The sequence below is a fragment of the Pelophylax lessonae genome, assembly GCF_965119305.1.
Source record: "Pelophylax lessonae genome assembly, chromosome: 5".
NCBI classification, from domain to species: Eukaryota; Metazoa; Chordata; class Amphibia; order Anura; family Ranidae; genus Pelophylax; species Pelophylax lessonae.
Window position 1 is genome coordinate 527,886,524 of NC_138772.1, and position 20,936 is coordinate 527,907,459.

The 20,936-nt window shown below is 44.8% G+C and overlaps 1 protein-coding gene across 2 annotated transcripts in view; it reads right to left on the reverse strand.

The window, feature by feature from the left end:
• KCNQ3 (potassium voltage-gated channel subfamily Q member 3) overlaps positions 1 to 20,936 on the reverse strand; it is a 332,909-nt gene that overhangs the window by 117,155 nt on the left and 194,818 nt on the right. For both annotated transcript variants that reach the window (XM_082258095.1, XM_082258094.1), the window contains exon 2: positions 6,648 to 6,738. In XM_082258095.1, the coding sequence (XP_082114221.1) occupies positions 6,648 to 6,738 (91 nt within the window). The remainder of the gene's footprint in view (positions 1 to 6,647; positions 6,739 to 20,936) is intronic.

The window sequence follows — 20,936 nt, forward strand, 5'->3', positions numbered from 1 at the left end:
ATATTGTGATGACATTTTTTTTTTTTTTTTACATTAAAAAATACAGTAGTTCTAAAAAAATTGCTACTGTAATACCTGAACAGAGAGCTGTATATATTCTTACCACTAGATGGCAGTGCGAAACTACAGTATTTGTTTTTTGAAAAATGCAACCCTTTTTTAAGCCTGTGTCTAAGAAAACCCACATAATTTACTTTAGTGGAGCAAAAGCCCAAGAAAACCCTAAAGGGGCCTTATGCCTTGGAAGTTTCCTATTATTACTGCTACTATTATAATACAGGACTTATAGAGCACCAACATTAATTTTTACATCAATTTACAAATACATGTGAACATGGCAGAACAAAATGATGATATAAAAAGGACTTCAATAACATTCTAAATATTAGGAAAGATCATTGTGATTACATTTTTTTTACATACATTTTTAAAAAATTTCTACTGAAATACCTGAACAGAGAGCAGTATATATTTTCACCACTAGATGGCAGTGCAAGACTTTTTTTTTTTTTTTTTTTTTAATAATGTAACACTTTTTAACAATGTGGCTAAGAAAACCCACAAAATGTACTTTAGTGTATCTATACAGGGCAATATTAATAGAATATTTAACCCTTTTAACCAGCTTTTGATTGAAAAAGCAACCAATAAAACCTAATCATAAATGGACTTTTGGTCAGCCTACATCTATCTTGTACTATTGTCCCAAAAATTAAAAACAAAGAAAATGAGAGGACTTTTCAGGTTCGAACCTACAACTGCATACAATACAACACTCTCAGATATAATTATATTAATCACATAGAAAAGGTTTGCTTTATATATATATATATATATATATATATATATATAATAAGATTAAAAAAAATAAAAAAAATTGTAAAGCTTTTTTTTTTTACCATAACTGCATGTGAATTATTCTGTTCGAATTGGGCCAAATTAAATGCTCTCAAGCTATAGTCTCCACAGATCAAAGGTTATTCATTGAAAAAAAAAGAGCGAATGGGGAAAATACTGCACTGTGACCACTAAATGGAGTCATAATCATTAGCGCCATCTAATGGCCGTATTGTGGAATTTTTATCATCATTATGCTGGTTTTTTGCACTCTCCAGTTTTAACGAATCAACCCTACTGTATGGCTGACAGTGTCCCAGCAACAAATGACACTATGCCGCTGACAGCGTCCTAGTAACCAGTGATGCTATGCAGCTGTCAGTGTTGTACCAAGCAATGTTGCTGTGCTCCTGACAGTGTCCTTGCAACCAATGATGCCAAGAATCAGCTTCTTAGCTACCAGTGACTATACAGCTGACAGTGATCCATCAAGCAATTTTGCTGTGCTCCTGACAGTGTCCTAGCAACCAGCAATTCTATGAAACTGACAGCATCCTAGGAACCAATGATGCTTTCCAGCTGACAGTGCCCTAGCAACACTATGCAGGTGACAGCGTCTTAGCAACCATTAGTTGAACTGGATGGACTTGTTTCTTTTTTCAACCAGTGATGCTATGTGGCTGACAGTGTTCTAGCAAGCAGTGTTGCTATGCTCTTGATAGTGTCCTAGCAACCAGTGACCCTACGCAGTTGATAGGGTTCTAGGAATCAATGATGCTGTGTTCCTAACATGCTAGCAACCAGAGATGCTATGCAGCTTACAGCGTCCAAGCAACTAGCGATGCCTTACAGCGTCCAAGCAACTAGCGATGCCTTACAGCGTCCAAGCAACTAGCGATGCTATGAAGCTGACAGTGTTCTAGAAAGAAATGCTGCTGTGCTCCTGACAGTATCCTACCAACCAGTGACACTATGTAGTTGACAGCATCCAAGCAACCAAACACACTGTTTCCGACAGCATCCTAGCAACCAGAGACAATATGCAGCTGACAGTGTTCTAACAGCCAATGTTGTTGTGCTCCTCACAGTGTCCTAGCAACCAGTAATACTATGCAGCTAGGGGGACGGTACATGCAACTGAGGATGAAGTGTTTAGTATGGATATTCTGGGCATGAATGCAGCCCACCGCTATGCCTCCATACAACAAATTCATGTGCAGGTTTCCAACAGGTAAGTGAATTTGTCAACTATTGTATGACAGTTTTCTATGATATTTTGATATGAATTTCAGAATGTGTGTTTTGTTATTTTAAATAAAGGTATCACCAGTGGCACATATATAAGAGAATGCGCATTGTAGATGGTGATGTGGGGGGTCACCTGGGGATCCCTAAATAACATCTAAAATGTTATATTGGGCATACCAAACAGAAAGAAAGCAGTCATCAATTATCCAAACCCCAGACAAAGCTATGTTCCCAAATTAATCATCTTATCCAATGTCAGGAATTACCAGGGCAGCCAGTCCCCCAGGAGGCAGAGGTTAAAAAAGCAACTGAATGGGTCAAGCCATCCAAGTCACCAACATTTTCTATCAAAGCCATAAAACCATCATCTCAGCTGTAGATACACTGCTAGATTAGCGCTCTCTAGTGTGCTACTATTGCGAGTCCAAGAAAATGTATTTCCGGCTCTTTTTTAAACCTGCCAGTCTTTAATTGGGTCATGGGTTTACTTTAGGTCAAGACTCAGTGACTCTCTCAGACAACTTTCTGGTGCCTCCCCCGGTTCTAGAAAGTTTAAGAACGTTCTGGAAACTAGAGGGTGGAGGCTAGGAGGTTTTTTTGCATACATAGGGGAGTTTAGCCAATCCGGGGGCAGTGGGCCTGGCTTGTGGTTAAGCCAACCCTTAAATATGATTGAGTCACACTGGCAGCGGAGTCAGATGGAAGATGGAGATGGAGTGCTGAGGGGACTGTGAGTACGGTCAGGGACCTACAAGGGAAAAGACTCCCACACGTAGCCGGTCTCTTTGGAAGATATCGGTGTGCTTAAATATTCTTTAACTTTGCCCTGGGAGATCTCTGGACCAGTCAGTCAGGTAGACTGGTGAAGAGAGTAAATTGGGAAGACAGGTGGGCTGGTGGAGAAGCAGCCAGATGGGCTAGCATTTCATGCAGTTGGCATGCCTGGGATCAGGGTCTACAAGGGAGTTGGAAGTACTCCAGGATGCCATTCACAACACTTTGTGCTACTTTCTAAAAGGACTGAGAGTTCCTAGTCTGTAAGGGGCTTTTTGCTTTTTTTCTAACAGAGACTGTTATCTGCCAAGAGTGTAATCAGAGTGTGCAAAGTAAAGAAGATGAATCATTAGAGCTGTACAGAGTAAAGGAGAAGAATTCTTTGGAGTTGTAGGGTGGAAGTTGTCTCTGGTTTTGTTGCTATCAAGTTGGGCATCATTCCCATCCAAGTTATTACCCCCCCCTAATAAAACAAAATTCATCACAAGTGACATCTGCCTAAAAAAATACAGATATATAAACTGTTGTTTGATCCATGCAAAACTGCTAGAAAACAACTATAAGTCTTTGTGGATTATTGCTACCAGCAATATGCCAAATATGGCCGCAATTGTTTTGTAGGGCTGGCCATGCACAGATACGCTCCCCTTAAAGTAAGCAGGCAAAGGGGACCATCCTTGCTTCTGCATCCCGGGCTCACTCTATGCAGAGTCTGAAGGAGCCAATGGGAGTCTTCTATTATTCCTAAGGGGGGTCACATCAGCATTATGTCATTTATCAAAGATGGGTGGTAAAACTGTCCCATCATTGGAATAACAGAAGATGTCTATTGGTTCCCCTGGAAAAAAAAAAAATAATTAGGGGAATGGAGGACATCAGCTATGAGGAAAGACTACAAGCACTGAACTTATTCTCTCTGGAGAAAAGACGATTGAGGGGGGATATGATATCAATGTACAAATACTGCACTGGTGACCCGAGCATAAGGAACAAACTATTCAGAGAAAGGAGATACAATAAGACACGTGGCCACTCACTAAAACTAGAGGAAAGGCGGTTTAACCTTAAAGTGCGTAAGGGGTTCTTCACTGTAAGAGCGGTAAGGATGTGGAATTCTCTTCCACAAGCAGTAGTATCAGCAGGGAGCATTGATAGTTTCAAAACCTATTAGATGGACACCTTAAAGACCACAACATACAGCGGTATACAATGTACGGTTAAAAGCAAACACACACACGCATCATGGGTTGAACTGGATGGACTGATGTCTTTTTTCAACCTCACTAACTATGTAACTATGGACTCTCTGTGTGGAATACATATGTGAACTTTGCCAATCTGCAAGCATGTAGTGAATGCAGCTTTCCGTAAAACAGGTGAACCTAACGGAGTTCCATGGTTTAGCCTTCATGAACCACTGCCACTGTGTTCAGCTGCCCATTGGGATGCATTAGAAAAGGTGGATGCACACGGTAGTGCCCCGGGGTTGCGTAAAGCACCCATATGTGCACTGACATATGCTCCATACAGACCATACATCAGTATGCAGGTGGGTGATTTATGCAACCAAGTGTACTACTGTGTACTGCCATCCCTCTGAATTCATCTCGATAGATGGCTGTATGCATTGGCAAAGGGTCCTGGGAACTTTATCACACAGTTCCTGTTCGGCTATATGCATGAAGCCTTAGTGATACAAAAAGGATGGTCAAGAAGAGCAACAACTATGTTTAATGGGTCCAGTTAATTTATCTGTCGAAGTAAGAGTCACAGGAGTAGCCACAGTCATCCTGAAAATGCAGCCAGCACATCTATGGGCTGCTAAGCTGCAATATTTTTTGTTCTTGGGATTAGATAATGGCCATCTGGACTGTAAAGAAAGAACTTACACATCTTTAAGATGTCAACACATTAGGATCTGACTGTACAATCTCCTTCAGGTTGACTTACAACCATGTAGCACAAGGACATATCTGACTGTATATACGAGTAGTGATCATTTCACTCCTGAAATGGACTGTAAGAAAAAAATCTTTGTGCAGGAGCATGGTCATGGAGGAGAATCCACTTGAGTTCCACTCTTTTCCTCTGAACAAATTCTCATCACCTTTTCAGAATTTCCAAGTAGCAATGTTGGTTGATCGTTGTACCATGTTCTATGAACTTGTAGTGAACTACCCCCTTGTGATCAAAAAAACTCACCAGCAGGAGCGTACGAGGGTTCACATTTGCAGCCGTTTTTTTTTTTGTTAAAAAACCAAACGCCTCTATACTTACCTGCTCTGTTCAATGGAATTGCTGGATCTCCTTTCCCCTCCTCTCTGTCCAGTGCCCCCAGGAGAAGCCGCTTTCTATTGTGGGACTAGTGCCTGCTCGGTCCCGAGCCTCGCTGCTGTGTCCATTGACACAGGCGGCAGAACTCGGCCCCAGTCCCTCGTCACTGGCTTGGCTCTCGGTGTCCCATCAAAGCCAGTGAGACCCAGAAGTGAGGGGAGAAAAGAGCTGCAGGCATGCACAGTGCTGGATCAAATGAAGGGCTCAGATAAGTAAAAGGGGAAATGAGGAGCCAAAAGCGATGCCTAAATATTTTTTAACCTTAATGCAAGCCAATTTAGAACCACTTTAATCCGCCTATGCCATTCAACAATACTTGATTTCTTCATGGTCTGTTCACCATAAGCCTGTTGTGAGAGAGCTAAAATTTCACTCGCACTTTTGCAAATTTTTACATAAAATTTGATGTTAATCCATAGCTCCAGATTCCTGTCACTTATTTTCCACCAACAGCACAACACACACATGTTATTTACATAGTAGTTGAGGTTGAATAAAGACAATAGTCCATCCAGTTCAACTTGTTGTAGGTGTGTTTGGCCGTAATCATTTCTCATACCCCTGAATGTTTTGATCCTTGAGATGTATGTCCAAGAGTCTTTTAAACGTAGCCGTACTCCCCGCAGTTACTACCATTAGTGGCAGAGAATTCCACAGTCTTGTAGCCCTTACTGTAAAGAACCCCCTGCGTAGCCTGAGGTTAAAACACTTCTCCTCTAAGCGCATTGTATGGCCTCATGTCCTCATGCCTTCCTTGCGACTGAATAATTTTTTTTCTATGCTCGGATCACCATTGAGGTATTTGTAAATTGCTATCATGTCCCCTCTCAGGCATCTCTTCTCCAGGGAGAATAAATCAAGCGCTTCTAAATGCTCTTCGTAATTAAGGTCCTCCAATCCCCTAATAAGTTTCGTTGCCCTTCTCTGGACTCTCTCCAGCTCCAACACATCCCTTCTGAGGACTGGCGACCAGAACTGTACAGAATACTCCAGATGTGGTCGGACCAGTGTTTTATAACGTGGTATTTCTTTTACTACTCCATAAAGACCGAGTAAACTGGTCTGCGACCCAGGCGAGTGCATGTTAGAATAAGTCAGAAAACTCTAGAGTGCGAATGCCTGTGTGACTCACCACCATAGTGCTAAACCATGGGCATTCTGGGAATCAAATTGTCACACCTCGTACAATAACAAGGTATTGTATTGTAGGCCCTCGGAGTACACAGTTCTTGGTACGGAAATTATAAAATCAGGTTGTAAGATATTTCAGCCTGGCCTCCATAGGAGCCCCTAAACCCAGAGCCCTCAAGTACACATTCATTGACTTCAGTTCCTCAAGTCACACTAGGGAACGCCTCCTCCCACCTCCTGTAACCTGCTATTGGTCATGTGAAGAAGCAATGACAATGGCTAGCCTAAGAAGGTTTGGGTAGTTGTACAATCCTCATACTTACTATAAGCAACAGCCAGTCACCAGAAATATCTTCATACTCCTTAAACGTTGTTAGAATTGCCAGGACCAGACACCCCAACACTATTAGGAACCTGGAACACAAAGATGCATGTATTAAATTATAAAAGTGTGCTTACTGTTTTTAAATTCAGAAGTTATTCAACTTTACAAAACAATTATTATTTGCCCTAGCATGTACTTATTAATTTGTTTCTGAATGAACCGCTAGGAAGAGAAGTGTTCAAAGTGTTGGGTCTGTAGTGGACTCAGAAGCCGGTCTACTAGCTGGTCTAATTTTTCCTGATTTTACTGATGTTCCCAGTAGTTCTTCTCTTATCATAACATTGGGAATGATCACATGATTGTAGCTGCAGGAAATGGACGTGACTGACATCTACGTACAAGTTCTAATACAAACAGCAATAGGTAGGTAGGACTTCTCAAGAAAGTTTGTTAAAATCCTTATAATATGTAAATTGCAATGTATGTGGTATGTTTTCAGCTTAAGAGGAGTTACACGTTAACTGCATTTAGTAACACACAAGTGTTAATGTGGCCTAAGTTCAATGCGGCTGAACATTGCGCACTTCCCGCATCGTCTCCAGTGGTAGCGGTCTACGGAATGTTCGGAACTATCCAGGTAGGTCAAGTCTTTTCACACACTTGGATAAATATCTTCCAGTTGATGAATCAGCACAGTGTGTCTAAAATCTACAGAGGATGACCTTCCTCCAGTTAGTGATTACTGTACCCAAAATGGCGAAGATAAAACAGAAAAATAATATCCTATCTGAATAGACCCAGATGAGATATTACCTTACATGAGTGACGATTTCTCTTACAATGAACACCAAAGGAGAGGAAATTAAATGTTGCCCATAAAAATGGATTTTTGTAAGATCTTACCGTAAAATCCTTTTCTCTTAAGCTCATTGACAGACGTAGTCTTCTTGATTCTCAAGAGCTGGGTTATGTTGTCTCCGCAGGAGTAGGACTAGGCAGAAAGACAAAACGTTCTGGCTCCACCTTAGGGGCAGTCCCTGAGGGTATATTCTCCCTCTCTCTGCTACAGGGAATCAGTTCTGTTCTAAAGCAGTAACAGAGAATTTAACCCAACCCAACTCAATGATAGAGGGGCGGGTACTACGTCTGTCAATGAGCTTAAGAGAAAAGGATTTTACGGTAAGATCTTACAAAAATCCATTTTTCTCTATCGCTCATTGACAGACGTAGTCTTCTTGATTCTCAAGAGCTGGGACATCCAGAAGCAGTGCCACAAATGAGGGGTGGGATTGACAAAATCAAATCCAATCTAGAAGGCCCAACCGGTGCCAAACTAGAAGTTTTAAAGGCTCATTATAAACAAAGAATGAGACTAAAGGAAAATTTTCCAACGGAAAAAACCCTCGAGGTAGACCGCTGGTCTCCTCAAATTGCGGCCTGCAAAACCTTGCGGCCAAACGAGGCATCAGACGATGCCATTACATCAACTTTATAATGTTTAGTAAAGGTATGCACCGACGACCAGGTAGCCGCCTTGCACACCTGGACCACTGACGCCTGATGGCGAAAGGCCCATGACGCACTAAGTGCCCGAGTGGAGTGCGCCTTAACAGGGAACGGGGGCTCCCGACCCTTAATAGAATAAGCCTGTACTACCGTCTGTCTGATCCATCTAGAAATGGTCGCGGCAGATGCAGGCAACCCCTTTTTGGGTCCATCTGGGATCACAAAAAGTGAATCCGTCTTGCGAAACGAGTCTGTCGTTTTCAAGTATACCCTGATCGCCCAGACCACATCCAAGGAGTGTAAAGCAAACTCTCGCGGATGACTGGGCTTAGGACACAGGGAAGGTAACACAATTTCTTCATTCAGATGAAATTCTGAAACCACTTTTGGTAGGAAGGATGGATTCGGACGAAGAACCACCTTATCTCTATGAACCACCAGATATGGTGAACGACAAGATAATGCGGCCAGTTCTGACACCCTGCGTGCAGAAGTAATAGCCACCAAGAAGGCCACCTTCTGGGACAACGTAGGTAGAGGAATCTCCCCAATATCTTCAAAGGGAGGTTTCTGAAGAACCGACAACACTAAATTAAGATCCCAGGGGGGTAACGGCGCGTGCACTGGCGGAGCCAGATGTCGCACCCCCTGGATGAAATTCCGCACCAAGGAATGAGTAGCCAAAGGCTTCTGAAAGAAGATAGCTAATGCTGAGACCTGACCCTTGATAGTACTCAAGGCCAGTTTCTGCTCAACCCCTTGTTGCAGAAAAGCCAATATTCGACTAATCGAATAAGACCGAGGACGGAACCCCAAAGGTTCACACCATGCAATGTAGGACTTCCATGTGCGATGATAAATCTTTCTGGAAGTCGCTTTCCTTGCTTCAACTAGAGTAGGAATAACTGAAGCTGACAAACCTTTGTCCTTCAGCACCTGGGTCTCAATAGCCAGGCCGTTAAAGCCAGCGATCGTAAAGCAGGATGGAAGATCGGTCCCTGAGACAGTAGGTCCTCCCTGAGAGGAAGTCTCCACGGGACGTCCGCCACCAGTCTGACCACGTCGGCGTACCAAGCTCGACGAGGCCAGTCCGGAGCTACCAGAATTACTGGAATTCCTTCCTCCTCTATCCTGCGAAGAAGTCTTGGCAGTAACGCGAGAGGAGGGAAGGCATACATTAGCTGGTATTGCCCCCACGGGGCGATCAGTGCGTCTTCGGTTTCTGCTAGAGGATCGCGGGAGCGAGCCACGAATCTCTGAACTTTCCTGTTGAATCGTGATGCCAACAGATCCACATCCGGGGTGCCCCACCGTAGGCACAACTGGTGGAAAACGTCTGGATGGAGGGACCATTCCCCCTGATCCAGAGTCTGACGGCTGAGATAATCTGCCTGCCAATTCTCCACCCCCGGAATGAACACCGCAGAGATTGCTGGAACAAATCGTTCCGCCCAGCGAAGAATGCAAGCCACTTCTTTGGCCGCTCGGACACTCTTGGTGCCCCCCTGGTGATTGACATAAGCCACGGCCGTGGCATTGTCCGACTGGATCCGAACCGGGCTGCCCTGGAGCTGCTCGGTCCAGTGAATCAGACAAAGTCTGATCGCTCTCAGTTCCAATACATTTATCGGTAACCTGGATTCTTCCGGGGACCAAAGTCCCTGGACAGATAACTGACCGAGAATTCCTCCCCATCCGGATAGACTAGCATCCGTGGGCACTATCGTCCAATATATTGGCAGAAATGACTTTCCCTGGCTGAGCATCGGAGACCGAAGCCACCAGACCAGAGACTCTCTGGTCCGTTTGCTCAATCGGATCTGATTGTCCAGGGATTCCGGATTCCGATTCCATCTGAGAAGAATCTCTTGCTGAAGAATTTGGGTATGGGACTGGGCAAATGGGACTGCTTCGAACAAAGCCACCATCAACCCCAGAACCCTCATGCAAGTCCGAAGGGAAGACCAGCTGTTGGACAGTAACAACTGGACTGCTGATTGAATCTTTCGGAGTTTCCCTACCGGAAGAAAAACTCTTGTCCTGACTGTGTCTAGAATTAGACCCAGATATTCGAGCCTCTGGGTGGGAACCAGAAATGACTTTTGCTGGTTCACCAGCCACCCGAATTCCTGTAAAGAAATCATAGTAATTTCTATGTTTTGTAGCAAGGTCTGAGGAGACTCTGCATGAAGCAGAAGATCGTCTAGGTAACCAAGGATCGATATGCCTCTTTGGCGCAGAAGTGCCAACATTGGGGCCAACACCTTTGTGAAGACCCGCGGAGCCGTGGCGAGACCGAAAGGTAACGCCACAAACTGATAGTGGTTCTCTTCTACGGAAAAGCGTAGAAACCGCTGATGTCCTGCGAAAATGGGAATGTGAAGATAGGCGTCCTTGATGTCTGTGGACGCTAGGACATCCCCTGGATGCAGGAAGGCTGCTACTGTGTGAATGGACTCCATTCTGAATCTTCTTATGTTGACAAAAGAATTGAGTGCTCTTAAGTCCAGAATTGGACGCACTTTGCCCTCTTTCCTGGGTATTGTAAATAGGTTTGAATAAAACCCTTGAAACCGTTCTGTCCAAGGAACGTGGACTACCACTCCTTGTTGTAGTAAATCTGTGACTGCTCTCCGCAGATCTTCTAAACGATCTGAGGATAGTCGGATATTGGAAGGGAAGAATCGCGCCGGTGGGAGAGATCGAAACTCGATCTTGTACCCTGACCTTATGACTTCGCAAACCCATTTGTCCGGGATTCTGGAAAGCCATGGATCCGGGAACCGGCGAAGACGTCCCCCCACCCCAGTTATGGGTGGGGGCGCACCTTCAGGCTTTGGACGATTTATCTTCAGGTCTGGAGGGGGCGGGCTTTTGCTTGCCCGACCAACGACCCCTGACGCCTCCTGCAGGAGCTTTGGAGGACTTAGTTTTTTCACCCGCGGGACGAAAAAACCTCTTGTGAGCAGAAAAAGAAGGCCCTCGTCTTTGACGAGTTCCTTTACCTTTAAAATTTTGCGGTAAAAAGGTGCTCTTTCCACCCGTGGGATCCTTAATGATCTCATCTAAGTTGGCTCCAAATAGACGCTCTCCTAAAAAGGGGATATTAGCCAATGCTTTTTTGGAACCTTGGTCGGCTAACCAACCTTTTAGCCACAGTGTACGCCTGAGAACCACTGCTGAAACTGATGCTCGCGCCAATAATGGAGTGGCGTCTAACGCTGCATCACACACAAACTGTAACCCCTGTATCATTTGTTCCAACAAATCTGATACCGCCTGAGGGACCTCTTCTAAGTCCCGGCGTAACCACTTGGTCCATCCAGTTACAGCCTGCGAAACCAGACCAATAGCTATTATAGGTCTGAAAGCTGATCCAATCAAGGAAAACATGGTGCGAGACATAGCTTCTATCTTGCGATCCACTGGATCTTTAAAAGACGGAGCGTCTTCTAGAGGAATAACCGTGGCTTTATTCAATCTAGCAATTGGTGAATCCACCACAGGTGGTTCTGTCCATTTCTTAATGAGGGTTTCCTCAAACGGATAACGCCTGTTAATGCGTTTAGAAATAGTAAAAGTGCGTTTTGGCAGACGCCATTCTTCTTCGATTGCATTGCCAAAACATTTGGGCAATGGAAAAACCTTCGCCACTTTGATGCGTTTTTTAGTCCCAAAAGGGATTTCAGTTTCAGCTATTTCCGATGGAATACCCTGTAACCTTAAGGTTTCTTGAACAGATACAATAAGTGCGTTTACCAACGCTTCCTCTCGGGCTATGGCTGATGCCGAAACATCCTCCTCGCTGTCTGAAGAGACAGGACCCGAGACACCAATCCCAGATGAAGTACCTGCAACTGCAGAAATAGGCTCAGAGTCTGAATCCTAGGTTTCAGATAATAAGGGGTTAGGCGGGGGTCGCTTTCTTGCGCCCTGTCCCTGACAAGCCACTTCCACCCGGGACACAAAAGTTTCCATAATAGCTGACAATGATTCAATTGTCAGTGGGGTGCTGGAGGATCCCACAGACCCCTCGAGGGGATCCGGAGGAGATACATGAGTGGCAGGGTCCATGTTAATTCAGGACACCTTTGCCAGCAAAAACAAAAAAACTTTTTTTTTTTTTTTTTTTGTGTGTCTCCCCCTAGCGCAATAGCGCCCCTCAGAGTACCTGCTTCTCGATCCCACAAAGAGAGAGAGGGACCCCCAAGGCTCACCAACCGATGCAGTGCAGTTTCCAACTAACTGCAGTCAGCGTCTGTCTTACACAGACTGGAAGGAGCTGTTGCTTTTTCCCGGGTAGAAGGACGTGGCTCCGCCCCCTGTGTACGCCTTCCGGCGTTCCCAGCTCTCCACGAGGTAGCTGGGCTCACGAAACATGGCCGCCCCCATAGAAGAGACATAAGACTCCAAAAACATGGCGGCCGGCGTGACCTGAGGACATACATGCACTTGGTCTACGGCAAAATGGCGGCGGACCGCCGAAATCGTTTTCCCAGCACATCCACCTGCATCTCTGCTAAGAGGCGATATATGGATCTACAGGAGATACACTACAAATAAGGTAGGATTATACCTCCTATGTCTGCTGTAATGTTACAGTCTGCTGGGTAGAGTGTTAGCTCTCAAACCAAGTCCACTTCCCACAAACACATGCTGTATTACAAGGGGGACTTGTAAGTATCAGATATATACTGACCATATATGGAGGGGCCCATAATACATACTGCCTCATAACGAGGAAAAAAGGGAACGTTTACTCACCATACCGAACCGACAGGCACCCTCTCTTCACAATACCCTCTCCACCGGGGTGGGGGTTTGTGGACCACTCCGGACGCCTCGACTCTCTGGTTCCTGGCGTCCAAGCGAGACTTTTAACTCGCAAGGTCAGTCCCTCCACTGGGACTCCGTCGCGGCCGACCCAGCGCGGAGCTCTGGTCTGCACGCGCTCGTAGGCAGAAAACCGGGGTGACCACTGGATCTCAACATCCAGCCCGTCGCCCGGCCCCGCATACTTACTTGAATGTGTCGCGGCCGACCAAGCGCAATGCCATGGTCTGCGCGCGCTCGTAGGCCGGCTGGGGTGACCACAAGTGTCGCCCAGTCCGGCATTTTTGCTTGAAGATCTCACAGGAAAAACACTGGAGAAAAACTACCTAAAAAATGTCTTTTTCTTAAAGAAAAAAGTCTTGCCAGGACCAAAAGATCCCAGCAAGGAACTTAGGTCCTTACTCCTGACTAGACAGAAAAAAACTGATTCCCTGTAGCAGAGAGAGGGAGGATATACCCTCAGGGACTGCCCCTAAGGTGGAGCCAGAACGTTTTGTCTTTCTGCCTAGTCCTACTCCTGCGGAGACAACATAACCCAGCTCTTGAGAATCAAGAAGACTACGTCTGTCAATGAGCGATAGAGAAAATTTGTTTTCTAACCCATAGGGATGTAAGAACCTCAAGTATAAGGTGGTAACATTTTAACGGCCTGGGTTATGCTTGTGCCGATGGTCAGTTTGAGATCATTCAAAACTGATTTGAGGGTGGGTGCGGTGGCAGAAAACACTCTTGAGTCCAGGTGCAAATAGACAGGAATATACTGTAATTTAATTTGTTAATACACAACAAGCCCAGCGGGAAGGCAACCCATCTGTGAGCACTCACAGGATGAAACAGCAAAATACAAGCATCTGTCTCGAGGAATGGAATGTGGCCTGGCCGGTCCGTACCCAAGTGGGGAGGATTCCAGGTAGGATGGTGTGTCCCTGAATTTTCCCTACTCCCCAGAAACCTCTCCCTGACACTATACACTGTTGACCTGTCCCTACTTTAGCCACACAGGAAATGCACACCGAGCACGGGAGCCAGGGTCTTAAATAGACTATGCCTGACCCAAGATGGCTGCCAGAGCCACATGGGAGTGCCAGCATCCAATTGGATAGCTGCATACTGTGACCTAGGAAACCATAGAGGAACTAGGTTCCTCCCGACTTCCTCTCTCTCTCTCCCTCTGCAATGGAGCTGCAGTTGAGTGCCACCTGCAGTGGAGAAAATAGAAAGAACCTACCTACACATTGACAGATGCATGTGACCTATCATTGACCTTCTTCTGACCATGCTGATCGGTTTCTGATCTGACAAAGAAGTTGTTGTCAAATACAGCAAAATCACACACCTAGCAGCCAAAACAGTACTATGGGATCTCTATTAAAAATGGGCATTTCACCAAATTTAAAAGCACCCCCACATAATCACTTTGCTTTTTTATTACTTAGTAAATAGCCTTTTTATTATCCTCACAATTCTGCCTCCTTGTTCTTATGATGTAGCCCCCAACCCCCAAAGTACAAAGCTGCAAGGCTTATCTTCTAAGGTTTCCAAGCTTTTAGCAGACTTTGCTGGGATTTTTGCAAGCTTCAGCACAACTTTGAAGATTGTTGAAAGAATGTTCAAAGCTGAAAAACACTCTCATCAAGATCTATTCAATAGTCCTGAACTGAAGGGTGCTTTAAAGTAGGGATCGACGGATTATCGGTAACACCAATATATTGGGGGCCGATATGCATTTTCCCTGATATATCGGAATCGGCCCCGGAGGTTACCGATATTGCCGATATTTCGGGAAAGTGCTGTACCGGAGTGATGGCTGCAGCTAGAGGCATCACCCCGGTACCGTCGTCCATAGCCGATGGTCGGCTGACTTGTAATGACAACCGATGCAGCTGAGAAGCCACTCGGCTGTCATCACAAGGAGAGGGAGGGGACACCCCCCCCTCCCGCCTCCTTCCGCGGCTCGCCCGGGTCTGCCGTCCCACTGGAAGACCCGGGCATCCTACCTGCACGGCCGCCAAAGAGAAGACCCGGGTCTCCATGTAAAAAAAACCTGGAAGTGATGTCATGACATCACTTTCGGGTACTCGGCACCGAATTAAAAAAGCTGACAGCATTCAAAACAGCCAAACTTGGCGTTTTGAATTCTTTTCATTGCCGAGGAGGGTTTTGGGGTCTTTTAGACCCCCAGATACCTCCACAAAGAGTACATTTATAAAATAAAAAAAAATTAATAAAAAAAGGAAATTTTTTTAAATGTCCGGAAATATCGGCCGATACCGATATCCGATTACCAAAATATCGGTATCGGCATTAAAAAAAACAATATCGGTCAATCACTGCTTTAAAGCTGAACTCCAGTTAGGTGTACTAATGCCCTGGTGTAACAGTGTACCCCTACCTTAGATCAGGCTTTCTCAGCCAGGGTTCCTCCAGAGAGTTTTAGGGGTTCCTTGACCAATTAGTATTTCTGCTTCTCAAATAAGCTACTATTGACACTAATGCTCTTTTTAGCTTTCTGTAAGAGGGACATTTTTTTCAATGACCATCAATGCAGAGAGCATTATTTCCGATGATCACTAATGTAATGGGGCACTTCTTCCACTAACCATTAATGTATGTACCATTCCTCTTACTGACTACTAGGGATGGGCTGAACATCTACCTGCTCGGTTCGCAGCAGAACTCCCGAACAGGGGAAATGTTCTAACTAGAGTTGCCACCTCATCCCTTTAAACCAGGACACATAATAATTACACAGGTTATGAGGCTAGTAAAATTCACATAAGGCACTGAGTTTAATTACCACCCCAATCACCCACAGAGCCTGTGTAATTAATGTGTGTCCTGGTTTAAAGGGATGAGGTGGCAACCCTGGTTTAAAACCCGAACGGCGAACCCCATTGAAGTCTATGGGAGCCAAACAGGAAAAATCAAAAGTGGCCATTTTGAAGGCTTATATGCAAATAATTGGCCAAAAGAGGGGTATGGGGGTCTGGGTACTGCCCTGGGCGACAATTATCAATAAAATTAAAAAAAAGAAACCACGATTATTTTTTCAGGAGCAGTGATTTTTATTATGCTTAAAGTGCAAAAAAAAAAAATTCCTTTAAATATAGTGCCTGGGGGGTCCCCTTAATGTGCCTGTACAGTGGTGCATCTGTAGCATGCATAAAACATGCTACAGCAAAAATGACATTTCTAAAGAAAAAAAAAAAATGACTCAAATTCTATTTAAAATTATTCCTGAATACAATTGCCGACACCCGGCTATTGAAAAAATAAAGATAAAAATGGCATGCCCCCCACCCCAAAGCACCTTGTCCCCAGTGCTCACTGCTCATTATGTCACAGCCCCTGGTAGTTTACTAAGTGGGCCCTAACTTCCATAGTACGGGACACTAGGGAACATCACTCCTCCCAACGGCCGGACATTGCTGAAGCATGGCAGAAGAATGGATGATGTCACAGCCTCTTCCAACAGCAATTTCTCCAAACAGAAAAAAGGTATAGAAATACTTTCTGTTTGTATTATAAACTATGAAAATCCTGCACTCTGCGTACAGTTTGTTACAACCTGCACATCGTCAGGGCTCTATTCTCTTGTAACGAAACGCATAGGACGGAGCTTCAGTTGGTGACATCATCACGCCTGCCGGTTGCATCTTGGCAGAGCATTCTATATGGTTGCGATATCCTAAGCATTGTAAATTATATTCTTTTATAAAACACATGCATTTTTTAACTACTAAACTATTAGGTTTGTTCTTCTCCCCTATGGTATATGTGGTCTTCCTACTGACCATACTGCTTTTGGATGAATCATTTATGGTGCATGATAATGCCATGTGATATACATTCTAATCTGAGATATTTTAAAGCGGTAGTATAATCCGCTATATGACTTTTACCTACAGGTAAGCCTATAATAAGGTTATAATTAATATCTCCTAAACATGCACGGTTTAGGAGAGATTAAACCTGAATGCAGCCGCTGATGTCTGCGGCGCATGCGCTCTGAAGGTCCAGCGGACCTTCAGAGCTCCTTGCCGGCATACTGCCGAAAACTCCAACCTGCCGAAATCTCCAACCACGTTATTTCCGGTGAGTGTACACTGGTAATAATTGGAGATTTTGAGCACTTGGTGTTTGCACACAACACCGGCATCCTACACACCCGTGCACATGGTATAATTAGTGCAGATTCTTGGAGGCGGCCATGTTTTTGGTTACTAGTGGGCGGTGTAAGAATCTGCACTAATTATAACATTTACTCGGGTGTATAGGCTGTCGGTGTTGTGTGAAAACACCAAGTGCTCGAAATCTCCAATTATTCCCAGTGTACACTCACCGGAAATAACGTGGTTGGAGATTTAGATAGGTTGGAGTTTTCGGCAGGACACCGGATCTTGCCGGAAAGTGAAACTCCCGCGCCACTCACAGCGCCAGAGCCGCCGAACCAGGAAGAGACACCCAGGAAGCATGTCAGCTCCCTCAGCGTTGTCCAGATGACCGTGCCGGGGCTTTGTTCTAAAGTATTTCATAATGAGCTAGTATGCAAAGCATACTAGCTCATTATACCTTTGTCTTACAGGGTTTGTTTTGTTTTTTGTTTTTTTTTTTTAATGAGTATACAACCGCTTTAAGTCCAGGAGACTTTTATCTGGGAGGTGGGGCTTTCTCAGCTAAGAAAACCTTCCTGCCTGTTCTGCCGAAAACTCCAACTCGCCAAAATCTCCAACCACGTCACTTCTGGTGAGTCTACAACAGGAATAATTGGAGATTTGGACCAGTTGCTGTTTTCAAAGAACACCGGCAGCCTTTACACTACGGTACATGCTATAATGACATGGACATTGTTCGTAACGCCTGCTACTAACCAACAACATGGCCGCCTCCAAGGTGGCGACAACTTTGTTCCTCCTTACCGGTGTTCTGTGAAAGGAGGCAACTGGTCATGTACCGTAGTGTACAGGCTGCCGGTGGTCTGTGAAAACAGCAACTCATCGAAATCGCCAATTATTCCTGCTGTAGACTCGGAAGTGACGTGGTTGGAGATTTTGGCGAGCTGGAGTTTTCGGCAGAACACCTGCACGCCTGGCCTAAAGACGGATGGATTGCAGGAGGTAAATACTACATAAATCATTTGCCCTTAATCAAGATGACCACAGCCTGAAATGCTAGGGGGGTGTTTTTCAAAGTGATTTCTCAAAAAAAAAAAATTTAAATAAAAGCATGGAGACCTGGATGGATGGGGGAGTTTGCTCTGAATATTAAAAATTAATCAAACAGCCTTTCCAGTTTGTGGTGCTCAGATACAGTTTAGTTCCACTTTACACACAGCTGCTTTTAACTTGCTGAAAGCTTTGGGACATTCTTTGCTGTGAATTACACCCTTCAGCCGAATTCTGTGTGAACTAGGCCAAAGGCAAGCCGTGTTCCTGAGATTTCTCCAAGGTCAGGTTATGTGGTCATTTTGGAGGGAGATACCACTTATTTCTCTCTATTCAGTTACAGTTAAGTATGTGATAAACAACCTGAAAGAAAAATTGCAATATAAAAAAAAAAAATGAAGTTCTGGAGAAAAATCTAGTCTTTGGACTAAAAATAGTATTTTAAGCACCGTGTGGTCATTCCTAGCTCCGCCATACCATACAAGGCTGGGAATTATCCAAGAGCTACAAAATTTTATGAATTTGTTTTACCATGACAATCATGCTTTACAATGCGGGTCCTAAATATAGTGCAGAGTACACTTCTGTTAAAGGGAATCAGGATAACAAGTTCCTGGAGATATATCAGTACACTAATGGCGCTTTTCCACTGCATGGAACCGAACGGTTCGGTTTGCTTTTGTGCTTTTCCACTGCTGGTACTGCATGGTACGGTGTAGGAACGGTTCGGTACGGTACAGCGGCGCTTTTCCACTGCATGGAACCGAACGGTACGGCTCTCAAAAACAGTACCACCTCGATTGTGGTTCCAAGAGGTACCATACCCGGTACCATATCCCACAATCCTTTGCATGCAGTCACTACTAGCCACTGATCGGTCAGAGAATCGTTGTTATCCCACCCACTTAACTTTAGTACTACTTTAGTGGAAAAGCAAACCATACCGTACCGTACCGAACCGTTCCAACACCGTACCATGCGGTACCAGCAGTGGAAAAGCAAACCGGGCCAAGCAGGGCCGAGCCGGTACTTGCAGTGGAAATGTGCCAAGGTGATGTCGCTGCCGTATAACAGTCCAATGGTACCAGTGTTCGAGCTGTGGCCCATTAACCACTTGCCGACCGCCGCACGACTATTTACTGCCGCAGTCAGCCCCTCACAGGCAGAGCGACATAGTACTACGTCGCTAGCCTGTGAGGGTCTAGGGAGCAAGCGCGCGCTCCCGCGTGGTCACGGACCCCCCCCCCCGCGCGTGTGACCGGCGGACCCGATCGTCCGCCGGTCACTCGCGATCGTTGGAGGAGAGGGAGAAAGGCAGGCGGCTAATGTAAACAAGCCGCCTGTCATTCTCCCCGGTGTATGAATGGTGTTCATACGGTTCTACTACGTAGAACCGTTGATCACTGTTCATACATCTCAAGCCACAGCCAATCACAGTTAGAATCACGCCCCTAGGGACACACATAGCCCCTCCCTCTCAAAAAAAGTTAACCCCTTCACTGCCAGTGTAATTTTACAGTAACAGTGCATATGTATAGCACTGATTACGGTAGAAATGTCACTGGTAACCCCAAAAGTGACAAAAATGTCAGTCAAGGGTCCGATCTGTCCGCCGCAATGTCGCAGTACCGCAAAAAAAAAAAAAAAAAAAAAAAAAATCGCAGATCGCCGCCATTACGCGTTAAAAAAAAAACACCAAAAATGACAAAAATCTTTCCCTTTGTTAGTAAACGCGATAACTTTTGCGCAAACAAATCAAAATACACTTTTTGCGATTTTTTTTACCAAACATATGTAGCAGAAAACAAATTGGCCGAAAATGTTGATTTTTACATTTTTTTGGGGGAATTTCATATAAAAAAAATGTGAAAAATATTGTTATTTTTGCAAAATTGACGCTCTTTTTTTGTTTATAGCGCATGATCAAAAAATCGCACAGGTGATCAAATACCACCAAAAGAAATCTCTGTTTGTGGGAAAAAAAGGACGTCAAATTCATTTGGGTACAGCGTCGCACGACCGCGCAATTGTCCGTTAAAGTCACGCAGTGCCGAATCGCAAAATAGGCCCTGGTCAGGAAGGGGGTAAAATCTTCCGGGGCTTAAGTGGTTAAAAAAAATATATATATTTAAGTGGAGCTCCAGTCTGAAAAAAAAAAAAATGAAAAGTCCGCAGCTACAAATACTACAGCTGCTGACTTTTAATATAAGGACACTTACCTTCCCTATGAGTCATTAGAATGTGGAATGCTCTGCAGACCCCTGCTGGCTCTCCTCTAATGCCGCCGCCTCATTGTCACCTCTCACTCTCATTTGGATTTGAAAACTTAATCTCAGCAGCGCAGCGAAAGCGTTTTCTCATCATTTAAATTGTGCGACGCAGCTGGAGAGCCGTGATATCCTGTACAAAGAAGTCCACATTCTATAGAGGATGACACATATAAACCGTCTTTAAACTTATCAGCGGCCTGCAGCGCGGCCTCTCAAGCACAAGAACACCGATAACGCAGACGCTCGGCCTCACACGGGCGCACTGATGTTGTAGAACACAAATACTTTTAAGGGCATCAGGGAAGGTTCAAAGAGTTCCACCAACTAGCAAATTAATGTAAAAAAAAAAAGAATTTCCAGTCACAACTTACCAACCAGTCTGCGACCAACCGAATGACCGTGTCGAGCAGTATGCATTTAAAACAGGGGGTTTAGTTTAGTGATCGACCGATATCGTTTTTTTATTGCAGATACTGATATTTTGGCCATTGAATATCGGTATTGACTGATATT